Here is a 17,794-nt window from a genome sequence, read left to right as displayed (position 1 = left end):
CAACACTTCCATTAATGCATGACAAGCCGGTGATTTATCCAAGCAGCGTACTTTGCTGATTAGGTTTTATCGCAGCCTGTGCGTCTTCTGTGACCAGAGAGCAGAGGGCAAACCTCACAGAGCAAAATATAGGCTCTCACCTCTGGGTCACGGCGCTGAATCATCTGAAATGTAATGGCTGTGTATGATCCTGCTCCTTGCTTGACGAGGATGACAGCCCACCTAGTCAGTCTCTTGGTAGAGCAGGTGTGTCTTGCACACTCAGTGTAAAATCAAAGGCAGAGTTGGAGCGAAGTGGCAGGCAGGAGCCCTGGGCTTTCATCATTCTGACACAGAACATGGATTTGTTTACCGAGGGTGAACTGGGTGCTCTGGCCAAGACAGTGGACAAGGCTGCAGTTTTTTGAGAACGTAGGAGTAGTGGGAAAGAAGGTGCCGGTTGCTGTTCAGTCATTTCAGTCACCTTGCAAAACCTCTCTGCCAAGGATCCTCTCCAAAAGCAGATAAGAGTGTCTATATGTGATTGCAGTGTAAGGGCATGTGTGCGATGGATGTACATAACGTGAATAAAATGCAATGAGCTACAATAGGGAATTACAGATTTTAAAGATTTAAATTTCAAATCACAGAAGCTTCAGAGATCCTGTGGCAGAAATGCAGGAAAGTCGTCTTTTGCTTCGTTATCTGTAATTCTGCTGTATGAATAATAATTATACTGTGTGACAGAGGAGAGCACTGTGCTTTTATTCAAGCTTAGTCTTTATAGATATGAGGCCAGTATAGAAGACGAGCTACTTGCTTTAATGGTATTATAATTTGATCTAATATTAGAATATGTGCCCGCAGTATCTGCTTTCCAAGTAACAAGGAATTGTGCTGGAGGAAATGTTCTTTGCTTTTCTTATGGCTACTGATCTGGTTTGCTTACTTTTAAAGCCTGAGGCAGCAAATACCTTTCCAATGTTTTAAGCAGTCTTCTTGCATAAGCTTGGAGAATAAAATTTGCTTTATTTATGAACCCTGCTGTGAGATTCACTGCTGCTTTTGTTTTTCTCTCTGTTTCTGCTGTGTGCTCTCCTTTGCTCTGAGCCTAGGATGGCTTCAGTGTCAGTCAAAAAGTCCATCTTTATGAGCAGCCTGTTTCCTCCAGCTATTTGTGCTCTGCGTCTTGTGAAGTAGCTCACAGCACTGCAAACAGCCCAAAGGAAAGCCATCCAAAAGCAGAGAACTGTCCTTCTGAGCACAGCAGACATTCATTTTCATCTTATTTGTTTTCCCTCTCTTCTACCTGACCAGATCTTGTGAATCTTGTGAGTATATAGGTATTAGAGCAAAAGAAGAGAGGCTTTCAATGGAAAATCAATGTGGCTTGGCAGCTGGTGAAAGATTGTATGCAGGAAGCTATAGAGTTATGTTAAGGAGTTGAGCAATCCATCACCAGCAGTATGATTTCCAATTCATTGAAGAACGCTGAATTAAATAAAATGTGAAGCAACAGAATCCCAGCAAGGGTAAGTGAGATACCCTTCAAATAGCAGGGTTTTCCACCTCTGAAATATCGGGCATTGACTCCTTGCAGAAGTAGGACAAAGAGCTTGACAGACCTGTAGTCTGATCTCTTATGGCAGATCCTAAGGATACTAAGGCTTGTTAGCATTTGACCCAATTTAAACTAACAGATTCTGAAAAAAAGAAGACTGGCTGAGAGATTAAGGAGAGGGAAAGCTGAAAAAACTTGACACTGGGAGAAAGATTCCCTGCAGCTGAAGACACGGGTGCCTAAGGAAGAACAAACCTGCTAAGCCCAAAATCTTTCCTTGCTGTCACACTACCGGAAAACTGGCAGGTGAAGGGACAAAGCCGTGGCCACAGGAAACTCAGAAAGGTCTTGGGTGATCTGGTCTATGCTGTAAAGCTTCTGCAGTTCAGTCCTACCATATCCCCATTCCTTGGAGGAAAATGTTTGAAGCTCCTTTTGCACTGGCACTGCTCTGTATTCTGCTGTCCTGGGGACAAGCCTCATTTCATCAGGATTATTCTTACCTCTGTCATCAGAGTGGTTCCAAAGAATGTTTATCAGTATGGTGATAGGCACTTCATGTATATAAATGCATTTTGGATGTGGAACATCCAGCCTATCCATCATGCCTTGTGGAGCTCTGAAACCCTTGGCTAGTGAAAGAAAAAAAATCATCATATTTCCCACTAACTTTGATCATCCAAAATGCACCCCACACCTCAACCCTTTTGGTCACCACCTCTTCTCTGGCTGCAGAAAAGGTGTGAAGAAATTATGGCACAGCAGAGCATAGGGTGAGACAGAGCTCTACTGGGTGATGCGAAGCAGCAAAACAACTGGACCCTGCCCTGCTGAGCTGGCTCGGAGCAAAGCCCCTATGATCTTTCCCCACGAGCAGCTGCTTGTACTTGGGCAGAAGAAAGAAGGGGCTAGGCTTGGTTTTCTGCGAAAGAAAATAAACAAAAAAGTAGCTGTAAGCAGGTATCCACTCACAGAATTGTCCAATTGTTTGAGTTGGAAGGAACTTTTAATGCAGCCCAGGATACGGCTGACTTTCTGGGCTGTGAGGGCATATTGCTGGCTTACACCCAGCTTGCATCCATCAGCACTTCCAGGTCTCCTTTTTGGCAGTGCTGTGCTCCATCCTTACATCCCCCAGCCTGTAGAGAAAGTGGGGATTGCCACGACCCAGGTGCAGATCTTGCAGTCGGTTTTGTTGAACCTCATGAGCTTCTCCTGGGCCCGCTGCTCAAGCCTGCCTAGGTCCCTCAGGGTGGCATCTCATTCCTCAGGTGCGTCAGTTACACCACACAGCTTGATGTCATCCACAAACTTGTTGAGGGTCCACTCAGTCCCACTGACAACATCACTGATGAAGATGTTGAAGAGCAGCCTCATACCAGAGCAGAGGAAATTGTCACCCCTGGCCAGGAAGAAAATTGTCCTGATGTAACTGAGGTCCTCCAAAAGGGAGACCTACAAGGTGATGGTGCTCCACAGTGAGAGCAATTAGTTGAATGAGTGTCAGACTGGCTTAACTCTTACCCTCTGACCTAGAGCCCAATGAGTAGACAGGTACAAGTTAATAAACAAACCAAACTAAATAAAATAGCCTGGCTCTCAGTGCAAAGTCGAGGACATATCTGGGCTCCCAGAACACTCCTACTTAGATCTGGAACAGTCTGGCTTGCCACACTGAGCACTGCAGCCACCAGAATCTGTGATATGATAGAGGACTGAGGTCTTCTTTTTCCAATGTGTGGAAATTGTTTCAGCTCTTGTCTATTTTCAGTAGAACACTAGAGAAAGATGAGACATAAAAGGGGCCTGTAATTTGCGAATCCAAGGCAAGGAGAGAGCAAAGATGCCATTGTGTTGCCAGCAGGTGGGAAGCAGCAGTTCTTCTCCATGCCTCCTCCATCTAATGGCCTATGCTGCAGGTGAAATGCCAAATTCTTTGGAGGCATTTCCTATTCCCAGCGTTTTGTTGTATAAGGACAAATACCAATCATATAAGAATATAATGTAATGTAAGCATGGCTCGTTGGATGGAGAGAGACTAACAGGTTGTCAGAGAAGGATGAAATAGCACACTGCATTCTGCAAACAACCTGTTTGAAGTGTACAGACAGTGGAATTACTGAACATGAGCAGGGAGCTCATCAGATTGAAAAAAACAGTCTCAGAACTTCAGAATCGTCTAAGTCCTTTTAGAAGGGGATGCTGCCCCCAAATTTGTCTGCCGGGGCTTTGACACAGAGTGACCGTAACAGCAGGGCTGTACAAATGCAGATAGGATAACACTGATTTCTTCCTGGACACGGTGCAATGGTTATTAAATCTCAGGCAATCTGAGAATGAAGAAGTGCTTTAGATTTTGCCTTGTGTATGCAACAAGGAGACAGCTGTCTGTCTGATAAGCACGATATGATGAAACCCGTTTATGGTACACGAGCGGAGACCTTCTCTGCCCCACGCACATCCATCACCCGCCCTCCACAGCTCACTTCTGTCGTTCGGACCTTCCGCCTAACAAAAACCCACCGTCCTCAGCGCCATTCCCACAGGAAGACCTTGCTGACAGCCGGAGCGCCGCTTCCCGCCCGCCGCTTTTTGTCTGGAAGCCGCCCCCCCCCCCCCCTCGAAGTCACGCCGCCCCCATAACCCAGCACGGGGTTGGGAGCGCCCAGGCGGGAGGTGCCGCTACCGCGCAGGGTTTAAAAGCCCCGCGGGGGCGGACCGGCAGCGCAGCACCGCCCGCCACCCGCCCCTCTCAGCTGACAGTGGGGTCGGAGCTACCGCTCGGTGCCCGCCGGAGCCGCCCAGCGCCCGCCGCCAGCGCCCGGTGCCCTCCGCCGGGGATGGGGGGTGGCGCGCCGTGAGCCCGCCGCGCTGCCGCAGGGAGCCGGAGCCGCCGCCGCCGCCGGGATGAGCGGGAGCGGCGCCCCCGGGCCCGGCGCGGCCCCGTGCCGCTTCGCCCACTACTTCGTGCTCTGCGGCATCGACGCGGAGAGCGGGCTGGAGCCCGACGAGCTGGCAGGTGAGCGGCCGGTAGCGGCGCGGGGCAGGAGAGCGGCTGCAGCAAAATGTCCGCGCCTCCCCCCCACCCTGCGGAGGGGCCGCCGGTCCTCCGGGGAACGCGGGCGGGGGGCCGGGCTCCGGTCCGGTCGAGCGGCGGCGCCGGCACGGGCGGCAGCTTCGGCCCCGCTGCTGGGCTGCTGCGGAACCCTGCGGAACCCCGCGGCCGAGCTTAGTGCCGAGAGAATGCGTGTTCTTCCCCGTTGTGTGCTGCAAACCGGAGGGAGGGATATGGGAAGAACCGAATAAATGAATGCGATTGCATCGCCGGTTGCCTTTCTTTCACGTCTTCTGTCTGTTCGGAAATAATCTTCCCGCATCCTTTGCTCTCCACCCCCAAAAAATGTCACAGATCCAAGAATGAGACTGTTACTGTGGGATCGTGGAGATGCTCATGCGTTTTCTACAATGTTTATTGTTGGAGAGCTTATGCCTGTATTTGAGCACATCATGTTGGGGAAGGCTGTATTCTCTCCTAAATGTCACTGTGCTCATCTAAAAGGAAACATTTAAGACAGTTTTTAGGTGTAAAGCAGGGCTGACTGTAAGCTTAGTGATGGGGCATAATTGCGTAGAAGCAGAATGTTTCTTCTCTGAGTTAGGAGCCTGTAAGCACTGAGGTCCATAGGTCCCACTGTCCATATGTGCTCCTCCTGTAGGCAAGGGACCTGCATGGGACAGGTGCAGCTGATGAGGCCTGTGAGGTCTCTGGTGCTGCAGCGGGAAGGACGTGGCCTTGTGTTGTATAAGAGGGAGGCCGTGTGATCTGCATTGCTGACCCATGCACCCTGGTTGAAGTTCACGTTTATGCTGGCTGTAGAAGGGCGATATGAGCACCTGAAGTGTCACAGAGCCTTTCCTTTGCTTAGGTGTCTGTGTCTTTTCCCATTGCCTTTGCATTGAGTGCACAGTTGAGGCAGCCCTGGGGGCTCAGGGCTGAAGCATTAGCCAAGCAGTCTGCCAGCTGTTTGTTTTCTAACACGTGTGGGTGACCGCAGTTGCGTGTTTTGGTTTTATTGCTTTTAATAGCAATGGCCTGGCTTGTGAGCCTTCGCCCAGCTGATGGCACGCAGGGTTTGATTTGCATAATGTGGCTTATTGGGGTGTGGGCAACTCTGAGTCGCCTCGAATTCTGCTTTCTGAAAAGAGCGTGCTTTTAAGGCAGCATTGGCCAGCAGTGTGTGCCTTCCCCAGTGACGACCTGGGCTTCATAATGTGCCTTTTGCTGCTTTCTGCTCAGTTTTCCAGCAAGATGTACAGGTGTGCTCTTGGGAAGCACTGCAGGTTCGCACAGTGCCCTGGCTCTGTCTCTTCTGTGGCAACTTAGGAGATTCCAGCAAGACCAATTGGATTTTAAAGCTTATTGGGTAATAAAAGCATTCAGGAATTTTTGGTGGTAGCAATGCGAGAGGGCATCATCAACGCCTAGGAGGGCTGGGATGTAGCAAAGGAAGAATTAGAGTAACAGAACTATGATGGGACTGCTATTAGCCATGTATATTTTTAGGGACTCGTGACAAGAGCTTTCTGCTATCAGCTGGGAGCTGAGCAGTTGGAAGTGCTGGAGAGGAACAGGCAGTGCTGTGAGGCAGCATGTAATGCAGCCCTGCAAAAATTAACTCTGGCTTTAGACGTAGCTGAGAAAATGTTTCTGTTAAAGCTTGGGGAGTGCTAATGCTACCATAGGCAGGCACCAGGGAGGTATCATAAAACACTGTTACAGGTTCCAAAAATGAGGCTGCAAGAATTCAGTTCTTAACAGGAATATACAGGCAGAAAGATGTTTATAGGAGCAGAAGGGACACCCACAAATGAGGGTATTTCTTTCTACAAATGCTTTCACAGTGTTTTCTGGAATGAAATGATCCCTGTTATTTTGGTATTGAATTGTATCCGTGATGGCTTTCCATGCCACCAGCCTTGTGCTTAAAGAAGCTGCTGAGGTAAGTCCTGCTTCCCTGAGGAGTGCTGTCACTTCAGCTGCTGTGCAGATCATCTCTAATTTAGAAAGAAAGAAAGAAAAAAAAGTAATTAAGAACCTGCTTATCTGCAAACACTGGAGTCCCTCAACAGCTCTAGCATACAAAGCTCAAGCTCTCACCAGGCCCAGGTGCTGGGTGGAGGAGGGGGGCAGGAGGTGAGCTGCAGGCCCAGGGCCTCTCCTTGAGCAGAAGTTATAGATCCTCAGAGGGCTTTCAGCTCCTGGAGGGCTGGGCTAGAGCTGCCTACAAAGCTGCTCCACAGCTGGCTGCAAGAGAATTCGTGTAGTTGTCTAAGACAGTTCACTTTCATAGAACATAACAGAATCACAGAATCTTCTGAGTTGGAAGGGACCCCTGGAGGTCATCAAGTCCAACTCCCCCAAAATTTTCAAAGTTATTGCTAACTTGGTAGTCCTTCCAGGCACACAACAAAGCAACATATGGATGATAATGCCATCAAAGCACTTGTGGCACTATCACAAAGCTCTCAGCCAAGGATGGAAGAAGAATCTGGTGACTTGAGGGAGCAAGGGAAGCTGTAAGGATATCTTGGCATTGAGCAGTTAGAGTGGTCAGAAAAGGAAAGCAGTATATTTGACATGAAATATCTTGGAAAGCATGACATTTTCAATATTGGTTTCTCCGTGCTTCTGAACTCCACTAAAAAGGATGAAGAATGATTTTTCTCTCATGTTCAGGGCTGACAGAAAATGTATTGCAGTTTGCTTTTGTCTTCATGTCCGCTTCTTTCAGGTATACTCATCTCGAGACCAACAGCCTTCAAAATGCACATGCTCGAATGAACGCATTACAGTAAATACTTAACATTGCCTTAAAGAAAAATACCTAATAGTTCGTTAAACTGTTTCTATTAATGTGATTTTTCATACTTCCAGTGTGTGTGCAAGGCACAAGGTTTTTCATGGCTGTAGCTGCCATTACATTTTGCTTTGATAATGTATTAAACTTTGTAGAAGAGTTGTGCATAAATTCTAAATCCTACAATTTAGAAACAAAAAAAATCTAGAATACATGAGAGTCAGTCAAAGAGAAAGCAGTGCCTTGTAGTGAGGGAAGGAACGCGGGGTTCAGAGGAAACACGGCAAATTTTGTTCCCAAATGGAAGAATGGGTCTGAGCTCTGGAGAGATCACTGTCAGTGGAGGGGTTTTGAGGGTGCAGCTTGGGGGCCTGAATGGCTCTGTGGGATGATGCCCTCTGTGCTGAGGAAGGTGAATATTGCTGGAGTCTTGCTATGTAAAATAAAACACTGTAGCTTTTCCTATGTGTAAACCTTCCAAATTACCTCAGCACTGTGCTTATAGTTAGGAGAATTTCCAGTTATTTTTTTCTTGTCCAGCAAAATATTTCACACTGTCTGGTTTTGACGAGTGTGTGAAGATTCAGTATCTTATTGTTGTGATTCAGTTTATACTGTAGAGCTATAGAGTGCTTCACCACTTCTAAGATCAGCTATTTATTTCCTCGCTGTGCCCAGACCAGCAGCTGCTAGGAGAGCTTATGCTCATGCTAACTGGGCTTGTCAAGCGTCTTGGGGAAACTAATCAGTGCTTTTACCTCTTGCTATAAATAGTCAGACATTGAGAATTAATTTCCTTCAACAATGAAACGCTATCCGAGTTCATAATGCTGAAAAACAAACTGTGTGTGTTGCAGTCTGGCTAACTGTGCTTCTTGTCTACAGGCTTTTATTTTTAGAAGCCAAAAGCTTTGATTCTCTTGTGTGTGCTTGGCACCTGTGTGCTCTTGCATTTGCACAGCCTGTCTGCGGCAAGCCTGGCTCTTCACCTGGCTTCTTCCACACCGGGTCACGCTGGAGGGCCAGGCTTCAACAAGAAAAATGTGGTGGCATTACTACACTGATGCAACGTGATGTGTGCATGACCCTTTCCAAAATAAGGGATTGGGGTTTTTTTCCTGGGTTACTGAAAATGTATTAATGAATTTCCCTTGACCAAGGAATTTCTAAACAGTTGCAGTTCCTGTTCACCGCTTACTCAATTGTGACAAATGAAAAACAAGCTATGGGAGTTTTGTTTTTTATTTTTAAAATGCAGTCTAGAGCACTGCAAAGCATGCATGGGGGGAGTGTCCAGGTTAAGTGACATGCATGTGGTTGAGACTTGTACCAGCAGGGCAGAAGATGGCTCATGTACAATTTAACAGATCTTAATGTGCACCTCAGAAGGATTTGTAGTAGAATAATAGAATTGTTTCAGATGGAAGGGACCCATAAAGGCCATCTGGTTCAACCTCCCTGAAGTGAACAGGGACACCCACAGGTAGATCAGGTTGTTCAGAGCCCTGTCCAGCCTGACCTTGGGTGTCTGCAAGGGCATTCACCACCTCTCTGGGCAACCTGCCCCAATGCTTCACCACCCTGATTGTAAAAATAAATAAATAAATAATAATAATAATAAATTCTTCCCTACATCCAGTCTAAATCTCCTCTCTTTTAGTTTGAAATCATTTCCCCTTGTCCTGTCACAGCAAACCCTGCTGAAGAGACTGTCCCTTTTTGTCTTATAGCCCCCCTTTAGATACTGAAAGGCTGTAGACTGCTTAGGATTTCTGACCATTACAGAAGGATTGGGACTAACATTCCCTCCTTTCATTAAGACATGATGCTCAAATGCAGCACTAAATCTTCTGGGTTTGCTGTGGAATAAGCAAGTTTCATGGATGAGGAATAGAATGGAATTGCTGGTAAATAACTTTTTCTTTTTTTTCCTTTGGCCAACTTACCATAATAAGATGGAAACAGGATATATTAATGTAGGAAACCCTTTTGATAGAAATCTAAGATGGGTTAAGATTTTATAATATAAAGCCAAAGCTTTTGACTTTGCTCTGTTTAAGTAAACTGTTATTTATTTTAGTTGAAGAGCATGGAGATAATCCCTGCTGCCACGCAGTCTTGGCTCAGTTCTGAAGTGAAAGCAGTGGGTTTGCTCTCTTCTGTTTCTTCAAAAGTGGCGGCATGGACATCTGCTATAATGGCCTGTTCTTAAATTGAGTTTTTTGCTAACTGAGGAAAAACAAAATTCCATTGTAAGACAACACGTTGTTTCTTAACAATTTCTGAACTATTCACTGAAGACTTAGCTTCTATAAGAAATTCTGCAGCTGAAGGAAACAGAGCTACTTATAAAGGGTTGTCAGTGTTATTGACAAGCCTGATAGCCAGCTATGGTAACCTTCAACAAGGAGTGATTCTCTTGGATAACAGACCATCTGTGGAATTGGTAATGGCTGTGATGTGTTAATGGTGTGATGCTTTAGTAGTATGGGTTTCATTCTCTATCCCTCATACATGCCGGAGAGATTGGAACGCTCCTCTCCCCTGGTGTAATGCTAGCTATAAAAACTCAAAGGAAAGCAAATGCATACTGTATTCCTTTGAAAGTAAGGAACCAACCGATTGACTGGGCTGGAAAATCTCTTCTTGTATTGGTAGCCCTGACTTGCTAATGCTAAACCAAGAAACTGTTGGTAGAGGTGTGAGATGAGATGGTGTCTTTGGGGCCTGCTGGAGCAGAGACCTGACATACACCAGCACCATTAAGGGCAGCATGAGACCGGCATTGATTTCTGTGCTCAGCTGTTGCCTGAGAAGTCTCTGTGTCCTCACCAGTGACATGCCAGTGCTGCAGGAGCTGTGCCAGCACCCTGGTGCTGCCCCTGAGGTCTTGGGGCCAGGCATGGAGCTCGCCACTGAAACGCCTGCAGAACAAACAGCACGAGGAAACGTGGCAGTGTGAGGCAGTGATGTGAGGATGTCACGGCTCTCTGGCCTGCTGAGAACTGTAGCAGTCAAAACACATGAAGCTTATGGGTGTCAGTAAAATTCAGTTTTTGTTTTCCTTATCTATCTCTGCTTCTGGAAGTGTTACGCTGAGGAAAAACAAATTGCGTCAGCAAACAGTGGGCCCTCATAGTCTCATGAGCTATATAGATAATCTCAGAACTAATTAGGGAAGAAACAGTGATGGGTCATCACAGTAAGAGATACTTAGGAGATGACTAATGTGTCAGGCTGCTGAGGTGTCAGATATTGGGATGCCTGAAGAAGCCTCTGTTACATTATCAGTATGGAAAATGTAAATGACATAATTTGTGCTCCTTGCTTGGAGTCAAGCACAGTTTCACTGAGCGGTCTGATCACCATATCTAAATGGAGAGCTTTCTGATCAGGGTGTGCTAGGCAAAAAGAAAGTGCCTGTCTGGGAACGTGAAGCTATATTCCTTCAAGGTGTGGGGTCTTGCTTCTTCCTCATTCTTCTGCACATCAACCAAATCCACTAATAATAACTTCAAAACATCAACACAGATGCTCAAAAGAGTGAAGTGGGAGGAGTATTCCATTGCTAAAACGTACACTTTGTAGAGTAGACTGAAGGGCTTTGCTAGATCTCAGTGACCTGCTTTGAGTGACAGTGAAAAAAATAACTCTTGGCAGAGTACAGTATTAGGGGGAAGTGGTTTTAGTGAATCTGCATAGAAAGCCTCTGACTGGAGAACAAACTTCAATGTTCTGTACAAAAAATACCACCAGTTCTTGTTTTGTGTTCAGGGGTGGTGCCACTCTTGTAAAGCAAGCTTTTCTCCCCTCTTAAGAGCATGAACTTAGCTTTGCTTTGCAGCCATATTGTTCATTAAATTGCAATGATTCTGGGAGCTGGTATTGATTTTTATTTATTTTTGTTGTTGTTGCTGCTGTTTAAACAAACTGTCTATCCAATGGAGTCAAACTGGGCTTTGAAACTGTGTGAGTAGTGGGTTGTATAGCACAAAGGGTAGAATCTCCCTCTATCCCCTCTTTGGTGTTCTCTTGTCATGTTAAAGGCTAACATGTGGAAAGGGGGGGGGGGGGGGGCTTAAGCTGAAATACCATTTTGTGTAAACAATGATAGGATTAAAAAAAAAGAGAGAGAAATGAAAAAAAAAAAAAAAACCAAACCTCAACTGCCGTGGGTGTGTAGTGGCTGCTGCTTTTCATGGATGGTTGAAATTATCTGTATAAATTTGCATTTTTTTCTTTAGCTGCTATATACATAAGCTCATTTCCATGCATAGCTATTTTCATGCATAAAGCGATTGGCATGCGATGGTATGTGATGCAATGTTGCCAGTGTTAGCAGTAGCTGTAGATGGCAAGGAAAAAGTGAATGTGACTGAATGCTTTTTACATTGGGCTGCCCAGGTGAATAATGTGCTTCTGGTGTCTTGTGACTGGAAAAACAAGAGGACGCAGCTGTCTGTGATGAAATGGTGAAACCAAGCACGTACCCAACTGCTGATTTCCCAGTGAAACATTGATCCGATGAGCCGAGCAGCCTGCTTTTGACTGATCAATGTTCTGGTATGACTGGAGCCCGCTGGGACAGGAGGATGCTACAATGGTCCGCATGTGCATTGCTATTGCTGGTGGGAGATGGCAGGCAGGATCCAGAGCCCAGATTCTCAGCTGTGTGAGCAGCTCAGATGGGTCCAGGGTGATGTGGAAACACCTTCTGCTGCACCCTCTGCATTCCCACGAGATGCTCTGGAAAGAGAAAAGAGAGAGCTTTGTTTATTTATTTTTAAATTCAACCTATGAAGTATTAGAGTGAAGAATGCAATATATAACTGAGTAAATATTTGGCTTTTCATTGGGGGAAGGGAGGATTTGCTGATTAGTTGGTTATTCATGCAGTACTGTCGTGTTTGTGGGTTTTTTTTTTTTTCATTGGTATTCCTACTTGGTATTTTTGTTTGCTTTATGCTGAAGCAATACTTTGACGTTAATTTAAAATTCAGAGTAATTTTATGCTGGAAAACAAAACAATAGCAATGTTAACACAGACTGTCACAGCTGTGATGCTGACTGGAAAAGGAGAGATGAATAGTAGTGCTACATTTTCTAGGATGGGATGTTTTGTTTCATGGATGTTGTGCTTGTTTTACTTATTCAATATTAGAATGTGTAAATACACTGTACCAAGTATTTGGGGGCAGAGTCTTATTGTTTTTTTTCTTTAAAACAGAAAGAAACCCATCTTTGTGTAGTACACGGAGATGAGATGCCAGGTCATGACTTGCAATGCTTAAAAACTGTCAGGTGCTTTGTAAAAAGTACTGATTGTGGATGTATGCCCTGACACAGAGCTTTGAGTGGTGCGTTCTCCTGTATGTTTTGCCTTGTAAACACTTCAGCAATGTCAAGGTTTGGAAGAATGGTATTAAGGTGTCTTCAATGCACTCCTTTGCAGGTTGTCAGCCTCTGTCTTTAATGACTGCCATTATGAATCTACTAAAGGGAGAATATTTATCTCTGGAAATCAGCATAGCAGCTCATCAACACAGATGGATCACGTGTTTAGCCTTTTTCCCAAGATGATGCTACTTGGGATAGGCTTGTCTTACTAGCATTTGCAAATATGTTGGCTCTCTCTGGCTTTAGCAAGTGTGATAACAGATGTTGTTTGACTCTCTTAATTCAAACAGGGATACGCGGTCTAATGTTTCTATCTTAAAGTGAGGAATGACTAAGAACTAAAGAATCCCGGTGTAATGAATACTATTAAGCAAGCATTTTTCTTGTATGAATATGAACATCTGCATAGGGTGAGGCAGCTGTAGCTATTGTCTTATGTCATACTTAGAGGAAGGGGAATGGTGCTGGGAGATGTTAACTCTAACGTTAGCTGTTCTAGTTAATAACTTCTGTAGTTTCTATGCCTACGCCTTTGTTCTCTTTCTTCTTGGAGCTGCCCGCAGGGTTGTGAGTTGGGAGGGGAATGAAAGAGCTCAGTCTAACACGCTGATTTAAATTGAAAAAAAAAAACCCCACAACCAAAAACTCTCTAGTGTAACACAGGCTGAACTTCCCATAAAAGCCGGGCCTTAATGAGAGCTGACCCCTTGGCCGTGCTTTGTTCCAGCCAGCAGGTGAGGAAGAGCAGAGGTCCCTGCAGTGCCTGCCCTGGCTCTGACCCGGGGGCTCAGGGCAGTTAGTTCAGCTCTTAGGTTTTCAGCAGGAATGAGAATGAGCAAAGGTGATGTCTTGTGGCTGGGATGCGTTTGTGCTCCTTGCCTGCAGGTCTGTGCTAGCAGTGGGGAGGAAAGGTGCTGATTTGGGTTGCGCCTAGAGCTAGGAATGAATTGCTCACAGCAAGTGCTGCAGCAGAGTGCCCAGCATCTATTGTATTTGATAATTAAGATCTGTTAAGATCTGAAAACTACTTGCAATTTAAAATCTGTCTCCGGTTTCAGTCATCAGCTAATATTTTGTCAATGCTTCACGTTGATGACTTCTGACTCTATCCTCACACTCGCCTGCAGTGTACTGAATAGCTAAAAAGGGAAGCTCACACTAAGCAGCAGACCATCTGTGTTGATGATGTTGTAGTATTATCACACCCAAAACTGAGGCTTGTGTGATTGATAATGTGATCACACCAGATCCATTTCCTTTTTTTAAAAAAAAAAGAAAAAAAAAAAAGCTGAAGTAATTGATATTCTTATCTTCTGAATCCATTGGTCAATTTAAAATCATAGGATCAATAGGACCACAGAATCACCAAGGTTAGAAAAGACCTCCAAGATCATTTAGTCCAAGCGTTGACTTACCACCACTATTTCCGCAGGTAGAGTCACCAAGGTTTAATTTTGTCAGAGGTAAAATAGAAAAGATAGGAGGATTTTGAATTTTCTTATTAAGTTCTTGCAGCTGGAGCAGAGAACCTAATTAAACTCCCAGTAAACAAAGGCTGCAGAAAAAGCAGCAGCATTTCATCAGGCGGCACACCTTGTGTCTGTGGGTGCTCTGGTGGCTACTGGCAGCTGTGTGGCTGGACCTGCATACAGCATGTTCTGTCTCCTGGGCCGGGGGCTGTATGGTGACTCAAGGTAGGAAGGGAGAAGCAGGAGAGATTGGACCTAACAGGTTTATGTGAACAAATGAGCTCGTGGCAAGAGGATCTGAATTTCTGTCCCAGTGTATGGCTCCTAGCACTCTTCACCAGGATCTGTGAAACCATTATGCTGTGCTTAATGCCATTTCCTCTGGGCTGCGAATGAAGGGTATTTATTAGGGGAACAATTCTGCTATGGCATCTACAGTGTGATAATGGGAGGTAGGAGCAAAACTAGGTTTGCCAAAAAAAAAATAAGGTTGTGCAAGAATGGTTGTCCACTGGACTGTGCTTTTTTTTTTTTTTTTTTTTTTTTTTTTTTTTTTTTTTCCCATTTGTTTGGTTGTTTTTTTTTTCCCCTGAAACTCTGTAAAAGAGAGATATATAGGAGCAGAAAGCACAGGGAAAAGGGGCTCTGCACTTTCTCTTCTGTTCCTAGTCTTCCACCTTCCCAGGTTTAAAAACAAACCATTTCTTCTTTGTTTGTTGTGGTTTCAAAAAGCAGTTGTAACCATTCTGATAATATTGTTAAGGACCAGTACCTGAATTCTGGTGTATTAAAGTGCTAACAATGTGTAAAGAGTTATAAAGCTGTGTTAAGTGCACTAAGTTTTGAGTGAGTAGCTCCAGCAAAGGGCACTGCAAGATATGTGGTAATCATGCTGTGTTTATGAGCTGTCTTTAGAGTAAATGGCCATATTCAGCTGGATCTGTGCACCAAAGTGGCCTGAAAGGATGCAGTGTTGCACTGCAGCACAGTGGCAGGCTGGCAGCCCTTGCTCAGTTCATCTGATCATACTGAAGAGGCGCAGCTCTGTTTGCAGCAGGCTTTTAATAGATGAGTGCACTGGTGAGTTCTTGTGCAGTTATGCTGTACTGGAGGGGGCAGATTTAAGAAATGTCCATGTGTGGCAAGAAGCGCAGCGGGCCTGCTGTGAGCTGCCGCCACTGACACAGGGATTTGGTTTGCAAAACAGAGCTTGGCACTGCTACTCATCTCCTGAACATGTCACCAAGAATACCATTAGCAGGCCAGCACATACTTTTGGTGAGGAAAAGCTGTGTGGGCCCTGAGGGAGCAAACCAAGGTCACAGCCTCCTGCCTTGCCTTCCAGCCCTAAGCTTCTAGCCTCAGTGCAGAGAGGATGAACGTGGCTGACTCCGTTTCTTTCTTAGATCCTTCTGGTTACTCTCTGCTAGCCTTCCCTAAGTCTTCTCTCATTATGGAGATGGTGTGGCCAAGCCTCCCAGCATGGCCAGACAAGAGCTCTGCAGGGCACTGGCTCTTTGGTGGATTCAGCTAAACATGTGGTCAAGTGTGCAGAAGTCCCTGAGGGCTGGCAATAATCTGTGGATATCTGACAATAAGCTTAACAATTATCCAGGCCTTCAGAAAAATTATTATTCTAAGGATGCTTCTTAGCTTTTGCAGCGTTGTTTGTTTTCTATTTTCCTTTTTTTTGAATAATGTGTTTTTTGAATTTTGTGCTCAATAAAAATGAGATTCTAGCTGAATTCAAGCAAGCTCCTGCAGTCAAGACTTAAATTTGTTTTCCTTTATTGTCATGGCTTACTGATGATTGCCTTAGTGATGCATTTGGATTCTACTCCTTAAAAATGTATTATCTCGTTTATTTTGGGTGAGGTCATGGGTTTCACAATATTGTATAAAACCGAAACCAGATCCTCCTGTCTGCAGCTGCAGTGTTAAATAGAACATCATTGTCATGGGGTGAGCATGGCTGTCAAAACACTTCGGGCAAAGTGGGTAACATGAACAGTTCTTGTATGTTAAATATTTATGGAAGAAAATGCAAACTCAGAATGCTGCCAGCAGACAGACTACTCAAGCGCATTGTTGTGTCGGTCAGGGCACACATCTTCACACTGTAACTTTAGAAAGGACTCAGGGTTATTTCTGTTCTGCTGAAGCTCAGTGCTGCACTTTTTCTGCACGTAAACTTTGAAGTTTAAAGCCTCAGGAGGAAAACAGGAGCTTTACATAAATAAACTGGTGTCCTGCTAGGGCAGTCACAGCACAGGCACTTGTGTATCCACCTCCGATCCAAGGCCAGCACATCCTCATTCCAGGTTCCTCTGGTGCAAAACAGGTGGTAAACCGCAAGCAGAAAGACTCTGAGGAGAAAGCTGTGTCATTAACTCTGGCACTGCAGGATAATAAATCTCCATGGCATTCTTTGGCTTTCTAGATGTTTTCCAAGCAATATGCAATGGCTGTGATTAAAATGACTGTTGCACTGTCTTAAATAATACGCTTGAGCCTTCAGATAGGCAGTGCAATTGAGCCACAATGAGCACCAGCTTCACGTGTTTGATCTCAGCACTTTGAATTTCAGCGTCATTGTTGCCATGTCCTTGAGAGACTGTTTTATGCCCAGGAAAACTGGTGAAGTGAGATGGGGGAGCAATTCCTACGAATGTGTGAAAAATCTAACCAATATGTTGATATGTTGCCCTGAGGATGCTGCTTTTTTTTTTTTTTTTTTTCTTTTTTCTTTTTTTTTCTTTTTTTTTTTTTGCTGTATCTCATTTCTAAATGTGCAAGATGAAAGCAGCTGCATCATTCGTAATCTGCACACAGTGTTTTTTCAGAGAGACTTTTCTCTTTGGCAAACACTTCAGGAGGTATCTGCCTGTGGTGCTAGCAGTGAGTATTTCCCTGTGTGCATCAAGCTGTACCAAGTATGCACAGCAAGGAAAGGGCTCTTCTCTCCTTTCCCCACCTGTCTACCAGCTCAGCAGGCTCCTGCCTTGTTTCCTTTCCACTGAAAGCAGCAGCTCTTTGATGGAAGTTTCTATCGCTTTCCTGTTTTACTTTCCACTGCTTGGGCTCAGCTGACTGGGAAAAGCAGGACAGCAACCGTTGTATTCTACTGCCTGCGGCTACCTGGCAGCGCAGGAGCAGGAGGGTTGAGAAACTACAAAGCACATCAGACCTAATTATTCACCTGATGTAAAGGCCTTTCTAGATCTGGATATCCGCTCTTGACTGCATGGGTAGTTGGGCTGATGGAGGCCGCTGACTTCAAAGCTATTGGACAGGGCAGCATAAATGTTTCAATCCCAAATCCATCCTCCTCAGCGGGCCTGGCCTGGTGGGCAGCCCTGGCTGCAGGTTGGGGCCCTGCCCCTCTGAGTGGGGTCGGCAGGGGCTGTCCCCCTCAGCATCACTTTTGTAGTGAGGGGGGGAAAGGGATTTAAAATCCCTCACCCTTTCCTATTGAGTCTGACTCATTTTTGTCTGGTTTAGCACTACAGTAGAAAGAAACATAATGGATT

The 17,794-nt window shown here is 45.3% G+C and overlaps 1 protein-coding gene across 4 annotated transcripts in view; it reads left to right on the top strand.

Annotated features, from left to right (window-relative positions):
• Window positions 1-4,447: 4,447 nt before the first annotated feature.
• Window positions 4,448-17,794, top strand: part of DENND5B (DENN domain containing 5B) — a gene marked incomplete at both ends in the record, with an annotated part of 105,966 nt that continues 92,619 nt past the window's right edge. For all 4 annotated transcript variants that reach the window (XM_079549717.1, XM_079549716.1, XM_079549715.1 and 1 more), the window contains one exon: window positions 4,448-4,559. In XM_079549717.1, coding sequence (XP_079405843.1) covers window positions 4,448-4,559 — 112 coding nt within the window. The remainder of the gene's footprint in view (window positions 4,560-17,794) is intronic.

The sequence above is a fragment of the Tetrao urogallus genome (genome assembly GCF_951394365.1).
Source record: "Tetrao urogallus genome assembly, chromosome: 1".
NCBI classification, from domain to species: Eukaryota; Metazoa; Chordata; class Aves; order Galliformes; family Phasianidae; genus Tetrao; species Tetrao urogallus.
Note: the sequence above shows the minus strand (reverse complement) of the source record. Positions and strands in the feature narration are given on the sequence as shown.